Source organism: Cherax quadricarinatus, chromosome 42 (assembly GCF_038502225.1).
Source record: "Cherax quadricarinatus isolate ZL_2023a chromosome 42, ASM3850222v1, whole genome shotgun sequence".
Classification (NCBI taxonomy): Eukaryota; Metazoa; Arthropoda; class Malacostraca; order Decapoda; family Parastacidae; genus Cherax; species Cherax quadricarinatus.
Window position 1 is genome coordinate 10,228,095 of NC_091333.1, and position 17,500 is coordinate 10,245,594.

General features: G+C 43.8%; 1 protein-coding gene across 6 annotated transcripts in view; it reads left to right on the forward strand.

Moving 5' to 3' along the window:
- The window catches only part of LOC128695634 (uncharacterized), a 556,361-nt gene that overhangs the window by 236,237 nt on the left and 302,624 nt on the right, over positions 1-17,500 (forward strand). For all 6 annotated transcript variants that reach the window (XM_070093276.1, XM_070093278.1, XM_070093279.1 and 3 more), the window contains one exon: positions 11,603-11,701. In XM_070093276.1, the coding sequence (XP_069949377.1) occupies positions 11,603-11,701 (99 nt within the window). The remainder of the gene's footprint in view (positions 1-11,602; positions 11,702-17,500) is intronic.

A 17,500-nucleotide genomic window follows, 5' to 3' on the forward strand; every position in this document is an offset into this window, starting at 1 on the left:
AACAACCACGGTGACATCACACATCCTTGTCTAAGGCCTACTTTTACTGGGAAAAAATTTCCCTCTTTCCTACATACTCTAACTTGAGCCTCACTATCCTCGTAAAAACTCTTCACTGCTTGCAGTAACCTACCTCCTACCCCATACACTTGCAACATCTGCCACATTGCCCCCCTATCCACCCTGTCATACGCCTTTTCCAAATCCATAAATGCCACAAAGACCTCTTTAGCCTTATCTAAATACTGTTCACTTATATGTTTCACTGTAAACACCTGGTCCACACACCCCCTACCTTTCCTAAAGCCTCCTTGTTCATCTGCTATCCTATTCTCCGTCTTACTCTTAATTCTTTCAATTATAACTCTACCGTACACTCAACAGACTTATCCCCCTATAATTTTTGCACTCTCTTTTATCCCCTTTGCCTTTATACAAAGGAACTATGCATGCTCTCTGCCAATCCCTAGGTACCTTACCCTCTTCCATACATTTATTAAATAATTGCACCAACCACTCCAAAACTATATCCCCACCTGCTTTTAACATTTCTATCTTTATCCCATCAATCCCGGCTGCCTTACCCCCTTTCATTTTACCTACTGCCTCACGAACTTCCCCCACACTCACAACTGGCTCTTCCTCACTCCTACAAGATGTTATTCCTCCTTGCCCTATACACGAAATCACAGCTTCCCTATCTTCATCAACATTTAACAATTCCTCAAAATATTCCCTCCATCTTCCCAATACCTCTAACTCTCCATTTAATAACTCTCCTCTCCTATTTTTAACTGACAAATCCATTTGTTCTCTAGGCTTTCTTAACTTGTTAATCTCACTCCAAAACTTTTTCTTATTTTCAACAAAATTTGTTGATAACATCTCACCCACTCTCTCATTTGCTCTCTTTTTACATTGCTTCACCACTCTCTTAACTTCTCTCTTTTTCTCCATATACTCTTCCCTCCTTGCATCACTTCTACTTTGTAAAAACTTCTCATATGCTAACTTTTTCTCCCTTACTACTCTCTTTACATCATCATTCCACCAATCGCTCCTCTTCCCTCCTGCACCCACTTTCCTGTAACCACAAACTTCTGCTGAACACTCTAACACTACATTTTTAAACCTACCCCATACCTCTTCGACCCCATTGCCTATGCTCTCATTAGCCCATCTATCCTCCAATAGCATAGCTGTTTATATCTTACCCTAACTGCCTCCTCTTTTAGTTTATAAACCTTCACCTCTCTCTTCCCTGATGCTTCTATTCTCCTTGTATCCCATCTACCTTTTACTCTCAGTGTAGCTACAACTAGAAAGTGATCTGATATATCTGTGGCCCCTCTATAAACATGTACATCCTGAAGTCTACTCAACAGTCTTTTATCTACCAATACATAATCCAACAAACTACTGTCATTTCGCCCTACATCATATCGTGTATACTTATTTATCCTCTTTTTCTTAAAATATGTATTACCTATAACTAAACCCCTTTCTATACAAAGTTCAATCAAAGGGCTCCCATTATCATTTACACCTGGCACCCCAAACTTACCTACCACACCCTCTCTAAAAGTTTCTCCTACTTTAGCATTCAAGTCCCCTACCACAATTACTCTCTCACTTGGTTCAAAGGCTCCTATACATTCACTTAACATCTCCCAAAATCTCTCTCTCTCCTCTGCATTCCTCTCTTCTCCAGGTGCATACACGCTTATTATGACCCACTTCTCGCATCCAACCTTTACTTTAATCCACATAATTCTTGAATTTACACATTCATATTCTCTTTTCTCCTTCCATAACTGATCATTTAACATTACTGCTACCCCTTCCTTTGCTCTAACTCTCTCAGATACTCCAGATTTAATCCCATTTATTTCCCCCCACTGAAACTCTCCTACCCCCTTCAGCTTTGTTTCGCTTAGGGCCAGGACATCCAACTTCTTTTCATTCATAACATCAGCAATCATCTGTTTCTTGTCATCCGCACTACATCCACGCACATTTAAGCAACCCAGTTTTATAAAGTTTTTCTTCTTCTCTTTTTTAGTAATTGTATACAGGAGAAGGGGTTACTAGCCCATTGCTCCCGGCATTTTAGTCGCCTCATACGACACGCATGGCTTACGGAGGAAAGATTCTTTTCCACTTCCCCATGGACAATAGAAGAAATAAAAAAGAACAAGAGCTATTTAGAAAAAGGAGAAAAACCTAGATGTATGTATATATATATATGCATGTGCGTGTCTGTGAAGTGTGACCAAAGTGTAAGTAGGAGTAGCAAGATATCCCTGTTATCTTAGCGTGTTTATGAGACAGAAAAAGAAACCAGCAATCCTACCATCATGCAAAACAGTTACAGGTTTTTGTTTCACAGTCATCTGGCAGAAAACTTACCTACCCTTATTACAACAAGCGCAATTTAATGTAGCCTAATCCAGTTAAATATATTCTAGATAAGTTTACAATAATTTAATAAACACAACGAAATAGATTTTTTTTCGTAAGGTTCAGAATGTTTTTTCGGGAAATTATTGCATACACAAGTTTTCGCTTTCCTTATTCGGCAAGAAGAGCTCTGCTATTTAAGCCAAAATGGCAAGTTTATATATATATATATATATATATATATATATATAAAGAGATGCTAACGACCTCGTCCGTCACGAGTGCAAATATTGACACTTGGAGTGTGGGTTACTCTAGTGGGCTTCAGGTGGCCTCCAGTTCTTCCAGTGGTACTTCTCTCGTTCGTATTTTCCAGTGATAGACTTATTAGAACACTGAGAGTTCATTGCAGTCTCTCTGATGCAAGCAGATGCCAGTTCACAAAACCGTTGCCTCTCAGCGAAGCAACTTAAGCAATGGCCGGAGCAAGGAATCTGCTGTCTTGGATGTTTGTGTCATGGTGTTTGGGTATGAATGAGGTCACAGTTGGGCACTCTCTTCCCTCGTGACCTCCGACATTCTCTCTCCCTCTCCATTCGTCCGCTAAGCTGACCTCCTCCCCCACACCCACCCACCTATCCAGCACATCTTTCTTCCTCTCCACATTAGCTAGTCCACCATAGCATTCTCTCCACCCATCCATATACCCGGACGCCAACCCGCCCAACCACTCTCCCACCCATCTACCCGGCTGCTATCATCAACTTATCCACTTGCTGAATCTCACCATCACTCACACGGACAAAAGATCACAATCACACTAAATGACTGAGCATCTGTGAAGCCTGATAGACCCGACACCTCAAAATCACCTTTCCACTTCTACAGTCTCCGGTACATAGTCTCCATAACAGAAACGTTTTATCGGTAAAGATATCTTGATGTTGAAGATTGAGACACTTATGCAGCATATGGGAATCTCTATTGAAGAAACGTTTCGCCATACATTGGCTTCATCAGTCTAATACATAGCAGAAAGGTATAAGGAGAGGAGGAGTTTGAGGTAATCAGTCCCTCAGCCTGGAGTCGATGTGAACACACAGATTCCACTTGTCGGTTTTCAAAAAGTGAACCGTCTACAAAAAAAGATACCAAGACGTTACACATGTTTACCTGGAGACCTGGAGAGAGTTCCGGGGGTCAACGCCCCCGCGGCCCGGTCTGTGACCAGGCCTAATTCTTCAAAACCAGATGTTGCACATGTCTTATTGTAATATAATAACAATAAATAACTTAGAACTGTTAATATAATGAAAAAAAGTCACTTATAAAAGTATCATCCCTACGACACGGTCCCAGACGCTGATCAATTAGCCTGTTGGTGCACGCTGTTATTTACAAGACGCTACAACCAGAAAACCACAGCTCCTGGAGGGGGTTATAAACAACTTATTACCCAGACAACCACAACAATGCACAAGTGACGGACTTGCTCAATGTTAGCAAACATCAAAATAACTTTTAAGTATCTGCGGTTCTAGTATGGTCTCCACAACTCAAAAAAAAAAAAAATAGATGAAATCTAAACTATCTGTTGCCATGCAACAAAATGGTGGCCATAATTTTCGTGTCTATTTACAAAGTACACGATTTTATTTTTGTTAAGCTTGAGGTCACAGAGATGCTTTTGGTGCGTCTGTTATACCTGTTAATGTGGTGCGTCTGTTATACCTGTTAATGTGGTTCGTCTGTTATACCTGTTAATGTGGTGCGTCTGTTATACCTGTTAATGTGGTGCGTCTGTTATACCTGTTAATGTGGTGCGTCTGTTATACCTGTTAATGTGGTGCGTCTGTTATACCTGTTAATGTGGTGCGTCTGTTATACCTGTTAATGTGGTGCGTCTGTTATACCTGTTAATGTGGTGCGTCTGTTATACCTGTTAATGTGGTGCGTCTGTTATACCTGTTAATGTGGTGCGTCTGTTATACCTGTTAATGTGGTGCGTCTGTTATATCTGTTAATGTGGTGCGTCTGTTATACCTGTTAATGTGGTTCGTCTGTTATACCTGTTAATGTGGTGCGTCTGTTATACCTGTTAATGTGGAGCGTCTGTTATACCTGTTAATGTGGTGCGTCTGTTATACCTGTTAATGTGGTGCGTCTGTTATACCTGTTAATGTGGTGCGTCTGTTATACCTGTTAATGTGGAGCGTCTGTTATACCTGTTAATAGGAAAGGATCATCTCTCACCGTTGCTCGTTCTTAGGCCTGGTTTAGAAAATTCTGAAAGGAAGAATTGTCGAAACAGAGACGTTTTAAACAAGAGGAAAGTCAAGGTATAGGCCTAATAAGAGTAAACAGAAGTTTGTAAGATTTACCAGATGTCTTTAACTGGTACCACCAATACCACAGCTACCACCACTACCACAATCATCCCCACCACCACTATCACAATCACCACCTACCACCACTACCACTACTACCAGTAGCTTGTGTGCGGCAGATCAACAACATACATGACCAGGCCACATAAATTTCCTTTAGTCAGCTTGTGGCCAGTTTTCCTAAGTAGATTCTTAAGTGGATTCCAACCTCCCTCGCCCCCCCCTCTCTCTCTCTCTCTCTCTCTCTCTCTCTTGTATTACCTGGAGTTTACCTGGAGAGGGTTTCGGGGGTCAACGCGAACTGCAAGAAACCCCTCTCGTGTGCCCTAAGTACACTATGGAGGAGGAGCTTGGACATGGGTGAAATTCCACAGTCGCTTAAAACAACGGATATAGCCCCGCTCCATAAAGGTGGCAGCAAAGCATTAGCTAAGAACTATAGACCAATAGCTCTGACATCCCACATCATAAAAATCTTTGAAAGAGTGCTAAGAAGCAGGATTGCAAATCACCTGGATTCCCAAAATCTGCACAATCCAGGGCAACATGGGTTCAGGGCAGGTCGCTCCTGCCTCTCACAACTACTGGATCACTATGACATGGCCTTGGATGCACTGGAAGAAAATCAGAATGCAGATGTAATATACACAGACTTTGCAAAAGCATTTGACAAATGCGATCATGGCGTAATAGCCCATAAAATACGTGCTAAAGGAATAACTGGGAAAGTGGGGAGATGGATCTTCAACTTCCTAACAAATCGAACACAAAGAGTAGTGGTCAACAGAGTTAAATCGGAGGCTGCCATAGTGAAGAGCTCTGTTCCACAAGGCACAGTACTCGCCCCCATCTTATTCCTTATCCTCATATCAGACATAAACAGAGATATACACCACAGCACCGTATCATCCTTTGCGGATGATACTAGGATCTGCATGAGGCTGTCATCTGCTGAGGACGCGGTTAACCTCCAAGAAGATATAAACAAAGTTTTCCAGTGGGCAACGGTAAACAATATGATGTTCAATGAGGACAAATTCCAACTACTCCGTTATGGAAAACTGGAAGAGATAATAACTAGAACAGAGTATTCTACTGACTCCGGCCATACAATAGAGCGGAAAAATAATGTAAGGGACCTGGGAGTAGTAATGTCTGAGGATCTCACTTTCAAGGATCACAACAGTGCCACGATCGCACGTGCAAAGAAAATGATAGGATGGATAATGAGAACTTTCAAAACGAGAGATGCCAAGCCCATGATGATCCTTTTCAAATCACTTGTTCTCTCTAGGCTGGAATACTGCTGTACATTAACATCTCCATACAAAGCAGGTGAAATCGCAGATCTAGAGAGTGTACAGAGATCCTTTACTGCACGTATAAGTTCTGTCATGCACCTTAACTACTGGGAACGCTTGGAAGCACTTGACTTGTACTCGTTGGAACGCAGGAGGGAGAGATATATCATAATCTACACTTGGAAAATCTTGGAAGGAATGGTCCCAAATCTGCACACAGAAATCACTCCCTACGAAAGTAAAAGACTGGGCAGGCGATGCAAAATGCCGCCAATAAAAAGTAGGGGCGCCATTGGTACACTAAGAGAAAGCACCATAAGTGTCCGGGGCCCAAAACTGTTCAACAGCCTCCCATCAAGCATTAGGGGAATTGCCAATAAACCCCTGGCTGCCTTCAAGAGAGAGCTGGACAGATACCTAAAGTCGGTGCCGGATCAGCCGGGCTGTGGCTCGTGCGTCGGACTGCGTGCGGCCAGCAGTAACAGCCTAGTTGATCAGGCCCTGATCCATCGGGAGGCCTGGTCGTGGACCGGGCCGCGGGGGCGTTGATCCCCGGAATAACCTCCAGGTAACCTCCAGGTAACCCAGCGTCCCGGTCTGAGACCAGGCCTCATGGTGGATCAGGGTCTGATCAACCAGGCTGTTACTTCTGGCCGCACGCTGACAGATGCCAAATATTTCACCGAATTCTAACTATTCTCCATTTTTTTTGGGGGGGGAAGGTGTCTGTGTCCAGCTCTTGGGCCCAGAGCCTGAATTAGACGAAAATTTTTGACCCAGAGCTTGATAGTGCTCCATATTTTGCACCCAGAGCATGTTTTCGCTACAGCTCTTGGGCCTGGAGATTGTATAAGCACTGTCACCTGAACAATGCACACTTCAAGAAGGTTAAATTGGCTAATCTCTCATAAAACAGATTGTAATGTTTGGGCAGTGGTCAGTGCTCTGAATTTTGAAGTCATGCGGTGAGAATATTTTCATTTAAGCATTGGGTAAGAATTTGATGTTGGAATTAAGGTTTCGTCTCGCCACTTGGTATTAAGTTTAGTCGCTGTGTTTTAGGCGGGGCTCTGAAATGGCTCACGAAATCGTAATGACTCGGTCTGGAGTTTTATGACTCTGGTAGCGGGTTCTATCCCCCCGCCCGTGGTATGGTTTGGGTTGGGTTTGGGTTGAAAAATGTTACACACACACACACACACACACACACACACACACACACACACACACACACACACACACACACACACACACACACACACACGGACGAGGCCTAGTGTCAGGACTTAAAAGTACAATTAAAACATTACCAGTTCAAGACACCCAGCAAAGTGGAGCTCGGAGTCTCGGAGAGTGAAACTCCTGAAGCCAATCCTAGGTAAGGCACAGGCATGAAGCTGCCTCCAAACAGGGAGTTAATTTATAAAAAAGGCACATTTTTACACTTTTGTTAGTATATAATACTATGTCTTACCTATGGACTTTATAGTTGCTGTGACAGAATACTAGAAGCTGGTGACATAACACTCTGTACCAGTTTAAAGAGTTAAGTCTGGTCCCAGGAGCTCTCTATCAACATGCAGGGTTGCAGGTCCCATCAAGGAGTGGAGATGGGGATGTCTTGATGTTGCATCCATTGAATTGAAGTTCCTCTCCCTTTCCTCTAATCAAACCTAGATACCCCCCTTCTCCAGGCACTGTATTACCCTCACAGGCTTAGCGCTTTCCCGTATATAACAATACAGTGAGTGGCACCTCTACGTATTTTCAGCACTCATGTGGATGGAGATATGCTGCAGTGTCTGAACTGTAGTATCGACACACTTCTGGCAAGACAGTGATGGAGTGAATGATGATGAAAGTGTTTTCTTTTTCGGGTCATCCTCCCTCGGTGGAAAACGGCCGAGTTCTTAAAAAAAAAATATTTACAGTTTTTTACAGTTTTTTTCTCAGTATTATTTTGTTTCCAATTAACTAAGCCTGATACAACACCGGGTGTCTGGGACGATGATCTCCAGGATTATTAACCGATGTAAGAGATATAAATGTAGAAACTCCTCTCTCCTCTCATTGCTTTTAATTACTGGTGGAAAAAATGGAGGTAAAGGTAGGTAGGTAGGGAGGTGTCGAAATTTGATGGAGGAGAGGGTGGGGGGAGGGATTTGGGAGATAAGGTGGGCGAGGAGGGAGATGTGGGTGAAAGGTGGATGGGAGGGTCATTATATACTTAATTAACATCATTAGATACACCACATTACATGGATGTTTTTAGCCAGTACGCGAATACTTCCAGTAGGTACTGTAGTTTTCTTATACTGGATATTCTTTCCAGCAGGAACTGGAATTATTTATGCTGCATAGAACTGGAGTTTTTTTTTATGTTGAATATTCCTTCCAGTAGGTACTGGAATTTTCTTACGTAGAATATTCCTTCCAGCAGGAACTGGAGTTTCTTTTTTATTCTGGATATTCCTTTCAGCAGGTGCTGGAGTTTTCTAATGCTGGATATTCCTTCCAGCAGGTGCTGGAGTTTTCCTACTCTGGATATAGCTTTCCAGTGGGACTTGAGCTGTCTAACTCAACGTTTTGCCCAAGATGCAACCCTCAGATGTCTGCTGCAACACTGCTACCTTTTTTATTACTGGGTGGGAAGGGGCAGAAGGAGAAAAGATTGTTTTATTAAACAATATTGCATGTATTAACAGTGCTGCTACCCCTGTTATATATAATAATTACATGGCTAGCTATGAAATCTGTCAGTCTAGACAAGAGGATATCAATTATTCATTTGGGAAATGAGGATATCGTCAGGTATTTCCTGTTAGTTGGAAATGACAATCTTCAACATGGCCTGTCTCGGGCCAGATGAGCCTGGCCCACGGCCGGGCAAAGACAGGAGAAAGACTCTCGAAACTCATCAAAGTTATAAAGGTGAGAAATTGAATTTGTAAGGATATTTTTCATTGCATAGTTGGTGAAAAAAAATATAAAAATTAAACGAAAATTAGTGAATATCATTTATGTACCGATGAATACTTGAGTGTAAACAGCATAAATCACCTGTTGCAGTAGCCCCGTGAGACCCTGACTGAGGAGAGGAACGTCGAGAGATGAGAAATAGTGGGAAGGAAGGGGGAGAAGGAGGGAGGTAGTTACAATGCCACATCAGTGTTGACATCTACGTCACGTCCTGCATATGGGGAATATCCTCCCCCATTCTCCATCATTTCCCCCCAAACCCCATCTCCCGACTTCCCATTTCGGCTCTGCGGAGCTATTCCTAGGAAAGGCAGTGTGGGTAAAACAACAATATGCTTCTCTACTACTCTGTATGATAGTTACATAATGGGAACACCAGCAGTGTGCAGTTACATTCTCAATAACATAAAGTAGCCGAACACTGCGTGTCTGTACGGTACTCACATACTGATAATTCCTACAATATGCGGCTATATTATCCTATATGATAGCTACATAACATAAACAGCATTTAGGTATGTTTTCCCTGTCATATTCCAGCACACAGGATGCTGCAATAAAATGGCAAATGCTAATTCATTACTGTAATAATTCCACGATAACCAAAGCAGTTCATTTATTCTCAATAACCACAGTTGTGTTCAGGTTTTTAAGGTGGGCAGGATTAAGCTATAATATGCTATATTAACTAATCATGGCCAGGGAATGCTCGAGGAAGGGAGAGGAGGATTGTGATGATTACCTGGAGGTTACCTGGAGGTTATTCCGGGGATCAACGCCCCCGCGGCCCGGTCCATGACCAGGCCTCCCGATGGATTAGGGCCTGATCAACTAGGCTGTTACTGCTGGCCGCACGCAGTCCTACGTACGAGCCACAGCCCGGCTGATCCGGCACTGATGAGGAATAATCTCTAAATTTTTCTTTATGAGTCTGTTTTGCTTAATTTTCTGTGTTTATATTTCTCTGTTTTACAATTATACCTAAATATTCCAGTACACTCGGATTTTTTCCTAACAGATTGTCTCATATTCAGATCCTCTCATATACTTACACATTGTTTCATAAGTAGATCCTACCACACACAGATCCTACCGCACACACTCAGATCCTACCACACACAGATCCTACCGCACACACTCAGATCCTACCACACACAGATCCTACCACACACAGATCCTACCACACACATCCTACCCCACACAGCTCCTACCACACACTCACAGATCCTACCACACACTCACAGATCCTACCGCACACACTCAGATCCTACCACACACAGATCCTACCACACACAGATCCTATCACACACAGATCCTATCACACACTCACAGATCCTACCCCACACACATCCTACCCCACACAGATCCTACCACACACAGATCCTACCCCACACTCACAGATCCTACCCCACACAGATCCTACCACACACAGATCCTTCCACACACACAGATCCTTCCACACACAGATCCTACCATACACAGATCCTACCACACACAGATCCTACCACTCACAGATTCACACACAGATCCTTCCACACAGATCCTACCACACACAAATCCTACCACGCACAGATCCTACCACACAGATCCTACCACACACAAATCCTACCACACACAGATCCTACCACACACAGATCTTTCCACACACACTCACAAATCTTTCCACATCACAAATCTACGAATATTAAAAACCATCCATATTGTAGAGAACGAAGAAAAAACATCGGAACATCAAATAAAAACGGAGAAGCCACTGCCTTCGCCGTTGTGTCGCAACTTTCCGAGGGTTCGTGAAGCACTTCACGAGCTCGTAACTGAGTTTCAGATGGCTTAAGTGCCTCCACAGACCCACAAGGAGCCCTTAAACCTACACATTTACATCTGCAGCCAAAATACTAATTGCGACTCGGCGATAACGAAGTGGTTTGGCGAGTAATAGGAGACGAGGGGTTGGGGGATGGAGACCTTGGTGTGAAGTTTCGAAGCTACGAGCGAGTTGTATCACTGTCCCGTTCAGGAAGCAGCGCGGCTTTGATGTCTGGAAGCTGTGGGGCTGATGTTTGAGAGCTTTGAAGGTTCAGGACACAGTCCTGAGGTACTCCACTTGCAGCTGTGACCTTCTCAGATTTTGCGTCACTTTATTTTTTGGTACTCAGTTTTGACTGAAGAAATCTGTCCACTAGCGATCTCTATCCGGTAAACTTTTTCCCTGCAACTGTCTATTTTATTCTCCCCACCACATGTCGGCCTCGCACCGTTGGTCTCCCTCTGGTTTCTATTGGAAAACCAAGTCGCTATTAGCGGACGGAAGATAGAGCCTCCACTGGTGTTGAATGACCTGTACGGGTTCAGTGCTTCTGGATATACAATAAACATATCTAAAACCCTTTTTCTTTTTAATTTCATGACGCGCTAAATCCCGTGGGTTAGTACAAGGTGTGGTGAAGACTCGATCCTGCGTCAGGTCAGGTTTCTGATCAGTTAGGCTGTTGATGATAAATGCTATAATTAATATAAGAATGTCTTTTGTTTCAGAACATGTCGGCGCTACAGCTGGTGGCGGAGGGTCGGGACTACCTCATGTGGTGTCCAGACCAGGAGTTCGACAACGCTGTAGCAGCGCTTGATATACGGGTGAGTACTTGGTAGTGGTGGTTGATGTTGATGGTGGTGGTAGTGCTGGTTGATGCTGATATCGGTTGTAGTGGTGGTTGATGCTGATGGCGGTGGTAGTGATATTTGTTGATGGCGGTAGTAGTCGGGGCTGTTGGTGCTAATGATGGTGGTAGTGGTGGTTGTTGAAGATGGTAGGAGTGGGCAAGTCGCCTTTCACCCGTTGCCTACAATTCACCTGGCAGTAATGTGCCATACGTACCCGGGTGTTAGACGCCTATCGCGGGTAAATGGTCAGATGCAATAGCAAACTTCTGACAGACTCCCTCAAAATGACCTATTCACTCTAATGTGAGAACTAATTCAGCTCGGTAAAAAATGACTACTGCAGTAAGGCAACGCTTACGTAAGGACTCGCTGGAGGGCATGATTAGTGGTATGGGATGGGGGAGGGGGGGAGTGAGGGACTCTAAACCCAGGGGTCAGGGAGCTGCCATAATGATGGGGGTCACTATTTCAGGATGACCCTGATTACAGGAAGGGCCTGGCGCATGTGCTCTCACCCCTCCAGGGACCTAGGGTCGATGAGACGTTTGTGGAACTTCTAAAAATAAGAGAGAGAGAGACAGACAGAGAGAGAGAGAGAGAGAGAGAGAGAGAGAGAGAGAGAGAGAGAGAGAGAGAGGGAGGGAGGGTAGATAGGTAATTCCTTTGTGTAGGTTCTTCGTCTGTTTTATCTTATCACCACTGTTCTATTTCTTGTGTTATCTTCCTATCTCCCTCTCTTGATTTTCTTCGCTCCTTCCATCCACTCTATTGTTTCACCCTTTCACCTTAGTTCGGTTATCACATTCGTTATCTTACTTTTTTGGGGGGGCTCTTTCTCTGACCTGCTTTATTGTTCCTCAACTTGCTCATCTCCCTCCTCCTCTAACCTGTTTCCTTGTTCTTCATTCTCGTCCCTGACTTGCATTTTGGTTCCTTTTCTCCTCCCATCTCCTCTCCTTGTTTCTCTTTCGCCTCCTCTTTCTCTTCCTCCATATTCTTGGTTACTTGCTACCTGTAAACACAGATAATTACGAAGAAGTAATTAAACACACACACACACACACACACACACACACACACACACACACACACACACACACACACACACACACACACAGTCAAATCTGACCCGAAACTGTTGTATAGCCACATTAGGAGGAAGACAACAGTCAAGGACCAGGTGATAAGGCTGAGGAAAGAAGGTGGAGAACTCACAAGAAACGATCAAGAGGTATGCTAGGAGCTCAACACGAGATTTAAGGAAGTATTTACAGTAGAGACAGGAAGGCCTCTGGGGGGACAGACCAGATGGGGACACCAGCAAGGAATACACCAACAAGTGTTGGACGACATACATACAGATGAGGAGGTGAAGAAACTGCTAAGGGACATCGATACCTCAAAGGCAATGGGACCGGACAACATCTCCCCGTGGGTCCTTAGAGAGGGAGCAGATATGTTGTGCGTGCCACTTACCACAATCTTCAACACGACCCTGGAAACTGGGCAACTACCTGAGGTATGGAAGACGGCAAATGTAGTTCCCATTTTTAAAAAAGGAGACAGAAAAGAGGCACTAAACTATAGACCTGTGTCATTGACGTGTATAGTATGCATAGTTATGGAGAAGATTATCAGGAGGAGAGTGGTGGAGCACCTGGAACGGAACAAGAGTATAAATGCCAACCAGCACGGATTCATGGAAGGCAAATCCTGTGTCACAAACCTTCTGGAGTTTTATGATAAAATAACAGAAGTAAGACACGAGAGAGAGGGGTGGGTTGATTTCATCTTCTTGGACTGCAAGAAGGCCTTTGACACAGTTCCTCACAGGAGATTAGTGCAAAAGCTAGAGCATCAGGCGCATATAACAGGAAGGGCACTGCAATGGATCAGAGAATACCTGACAGGGAGGCAACAACGAGTCATGGTACGTAATGATGTATCACAGTGGGCACCTGTGACGAGCGGGGTTCCACAGGGGTCGGTCCTAGGACCAGTGCTATTTTTGGTATATGTGAACGACATGATGGAAGGGTTAGACTCAGAAGTGTCCCTGTTTGCAGATGATGTGAAGTTAATGAGGAGAATTAAATCAGATGAGGACCAGGCAGGACTTCAAAGAGACCTGGACAGACTGGACACCTGGTCCAGCAAATGGCTTCTCGAATTTAATCCTGCCAAATGCAAAGTCATGAAGATAGGGGAAGGGCACAGAAGACCACAGACAGAGTATAGGCTAGGTGGCCAAAGACTGCAAACCTCACTCAAGGAGAAAGATCTTGGGGTGAGTATAACACCGAGCATGTCTCCGGCAGATAACTGCTGCAGCATATGGGCGCCTGGCAAACCTCAGAACAGCATTCCGATACCTTAGTAAGGAATCATTCAAGACACTGTACACCGTGTATATCAGGCCCATACTGGAGTATGCAGCACCTGTTTGGAACCCGCACTTGATAAAGCACGTCAAGAAACTAGAGAAAGTACAAAGGTTTGCGACAAGGTTAGTTCCAGAGCTAAGGGGAATGTCCTATGAAGAAAGATTAAGGGAAATCGGCCTGACGACACTGGAGGATAGGGGGGTCAGGGGAGACATGATAACGACATATAAAATACTGCGTGGAATAGACAAGGTGGACAAAGACAGGATGTTCCAGGGAGGGGACACAGAAACAAGAGGCCACAATTGGAAGTTGAAGACACAAATGAGTCAGAGAGATATTAGGAAGTATTTCTTCAGTCATAGAGTTGTCAGGCAGTGGAATAGCTTAGAAAATGACGTGGAGGCAGGAACCATACACAGTTTTAAGACGAGGTTTGATAAAGCTCATGGAGCGGTGAGAGAGAGGGCCCAGTAGCAACCGGTGAAGAGGCGGGGCCAGGAGCTAAGAATCGACCCCGGCAACCACAAATAGGTGAGTGACTACATACACACACGCACACACAGAGTTCATCCACATAAGATGGAGAATGCCTCACGTATTCCTATCAAGAAGCAATAAAACTTTGTGGGTCTTCCAGTACAAGGAGTGGCAAAGGCTTGTTGTCCTCCGATTGGTAATCGCTAGACACGCGCAACCTTCCTCACCAACAGCTGTATGATCGTCTGTTGAAAGAGAACAGTTTGTGGAAGCTAGCGTATGCAGAGTATAGTAAGATAAGGAGGGGAGATAGCAGAACGTGAGGCGTAGAAGTGACTAGTGAGGGAAGGAGGTATATGGGACTATTTAACCACTGTAATGATAACCTGAGCTGTGGGTCATCATTTGACGCGTCAGGAAACACTTGTCCTGTTTCCTGACAATCCTTACCTAACCTAACCTGAGAGAGGGCACTACACCTGAGAGAGGGCACCACACCTGAGAGAGGGCACCACACCTGGGAAGATAGTGACAGTAGGACAGGCACTTCGTATATAAAATACTTGTACAGCTGTTGTGTAATTTTATCTGCAATATAGATACCCCAAGTGTTGCACACGGTATGGCAAATCAACTTCAGTAGAGTACTGCCAGATTCTTACTTAGAGAGTAAGGGAAGAAAGAAGAGGTAACAGGATGGAAGGAAATGCAGATGTGAACAACAAGAGAAACGAAACAAAGACAAATTAAGTGATGAAGGGGGGTGGTGGAAGTGACCAAGAACAGGAGAGAGAGAGAGAGAGAGAAAAGAGCCTTCAGAGACGCATGAACAAGACACCAGCTTCAACACAATGTTGTGCGAAAGTTAATAGAATTTGTGATGACTTCAGGACTGTTTGGGGAGACAAATAGCGAGATGAAGATTCGGATGAAATTAGCCGTGTCAATTTCTAGTTTACTGCGCATCCCATATCGATCCTGTGGACGGTAATGTAAGAACATAGGGATGTACAAAAATCCTACGTGAGAGGTGAATATGCTAATAATTTTTCGCCTTCTGGAAATTTAGAATCGAATAGGAAGAGATGGAAAAAATGAGATAAGGAAAGTAGGGAAAAAAGAACAGGAAGAGTGGAAAAAAAAAGAACAATAAGTTTCAGGAGACAAAAACTTTAGATCAAATCTGTTTTAGTAGAATCCAGGATAAAACGAAGTTCTCAGAGGAGCACTTAATGTATGATGGGAGGCTGTTGAATAGTCTTGGTCCTCTGATACTTATCGTGTTTTCTCTGTGTACTTACTGCACCGTTGCTTTTCATTGGTGGGATGCTGCATCGTCTGTCAAGTCTTTATTTCATAGGGAGTGATTTCTGTGTGCAGGTTTGGGTCCAGTTCCTCTAGGATTTTCCAGGTGTAGATTATGATGTACTTTTCTCGCCTGCGCCCCAAGAAGTACATGTCAAGGAACGTTAAACGTTCCCAGTAATAAGTAGGGAATTACAAATACGATTTAAATTTGCAATTACAAAAATAGTTATAACACGTTATGTGCATACTCATACAAGCCACTCGAGAGAGAGAGAGAGAGAGAGAGAGAGAGAGAGAGAGAGAGAGAGAGAGAGAGAGAGAGAGAGAGAGAGAGAGTGGGGACCTGTAGGTATTAAACCATCACTGACACTTGGGGTTTCCTGCTAGTCAATCAGCGCTACAGTGCACCGAGGTAAGCTGGGGTCGGGTTTCCGTGCGCAGCAAGCAAGGAATCAAAGAAAGCAAACAAACAAAAACCAAGCCAGACAAAACAAGCGAGCAACAATACCACCCAACATACAATTAAAGAGACGTTCAATAAAATCTTTCTCCTCTATTCTGAGAGAAAAGTTTCAGAAATAAAGTAGCCTGAGCAGTGGTGAAGGGTCAAGTGAAAGTAAAAGTTGTACTCACGTGTGGAAAGTTGGGGTGAGAAAGGTGGTAAATCGCAGAGTGAGAAAGAATTGTGGGAGAGCGAGATTTATATACCCTACCGTATTCTATATGATAATACACATTAGGAACAAAAGCCAGTTATGTTTCCCATGTAATATTCCATCAAGCAGGATGGGGCTCGTACAAGGTGTTGAAATCTGTTAACCTGAGCTAGGAGACTTCGGTGGGGTAATGAAGGTATCGTCAAGCATTTCAGCTGGGGTTCACAAGCTACGGGAGCTTCAAAGGTTTCCTTCCAGGACAGAGGTTTCCTTCCAGCACAGCTGGAGTGGAGTGGCTGGAAAGGGGAGAGACAGACAACACAGACCCATACCTAAATGAATTATTATTATTAGTTGTTGTAGGTTAGGTAAGGTTCGTCAGTAAACAGCACAAGTGTCTCCTGACGCGGGTCTTAGATGATGACCCGCCATTGGAGCTTTCGGTCATCTGATAGAGGCCTTCCGCTGGCTTACAGGTTCACCCCTTTAAAAATTATGGTCAGTTATAACCATTTAGATTAGTTGTAATAAAAGTTGAGATAGAAATGTAATGTCATTCATTATTATTTAAAAGCACCATTATTTTACTGTTACCTCTATTATTTCCCCTTATATCACCATTGTCGACGCAATTTGTTTTCATTTCACAATCCTACAAATTCCATGAATATATTTATGTACGTGATTCATGTACCAACATCCGTGACCCGAAGAGTACTAGACATTTCTTGGGAACAAGTACAGAAGTCACCAAGTTAAACTGCCTCACTACCTTCGCTAAGTGCTGGATCAATCAAGCAGTGATACCTTGCGAGCTAGCATGGCGTTAACAGCAACACCCACAGGCTTGGCTGGTAGGGCGGTAAAACCCTCGGTATCGATCACAGGTGTAACACCGGGACCCTGTACGTGGCTGTACAATTTTGGTAAAAGTCTGTAGAATT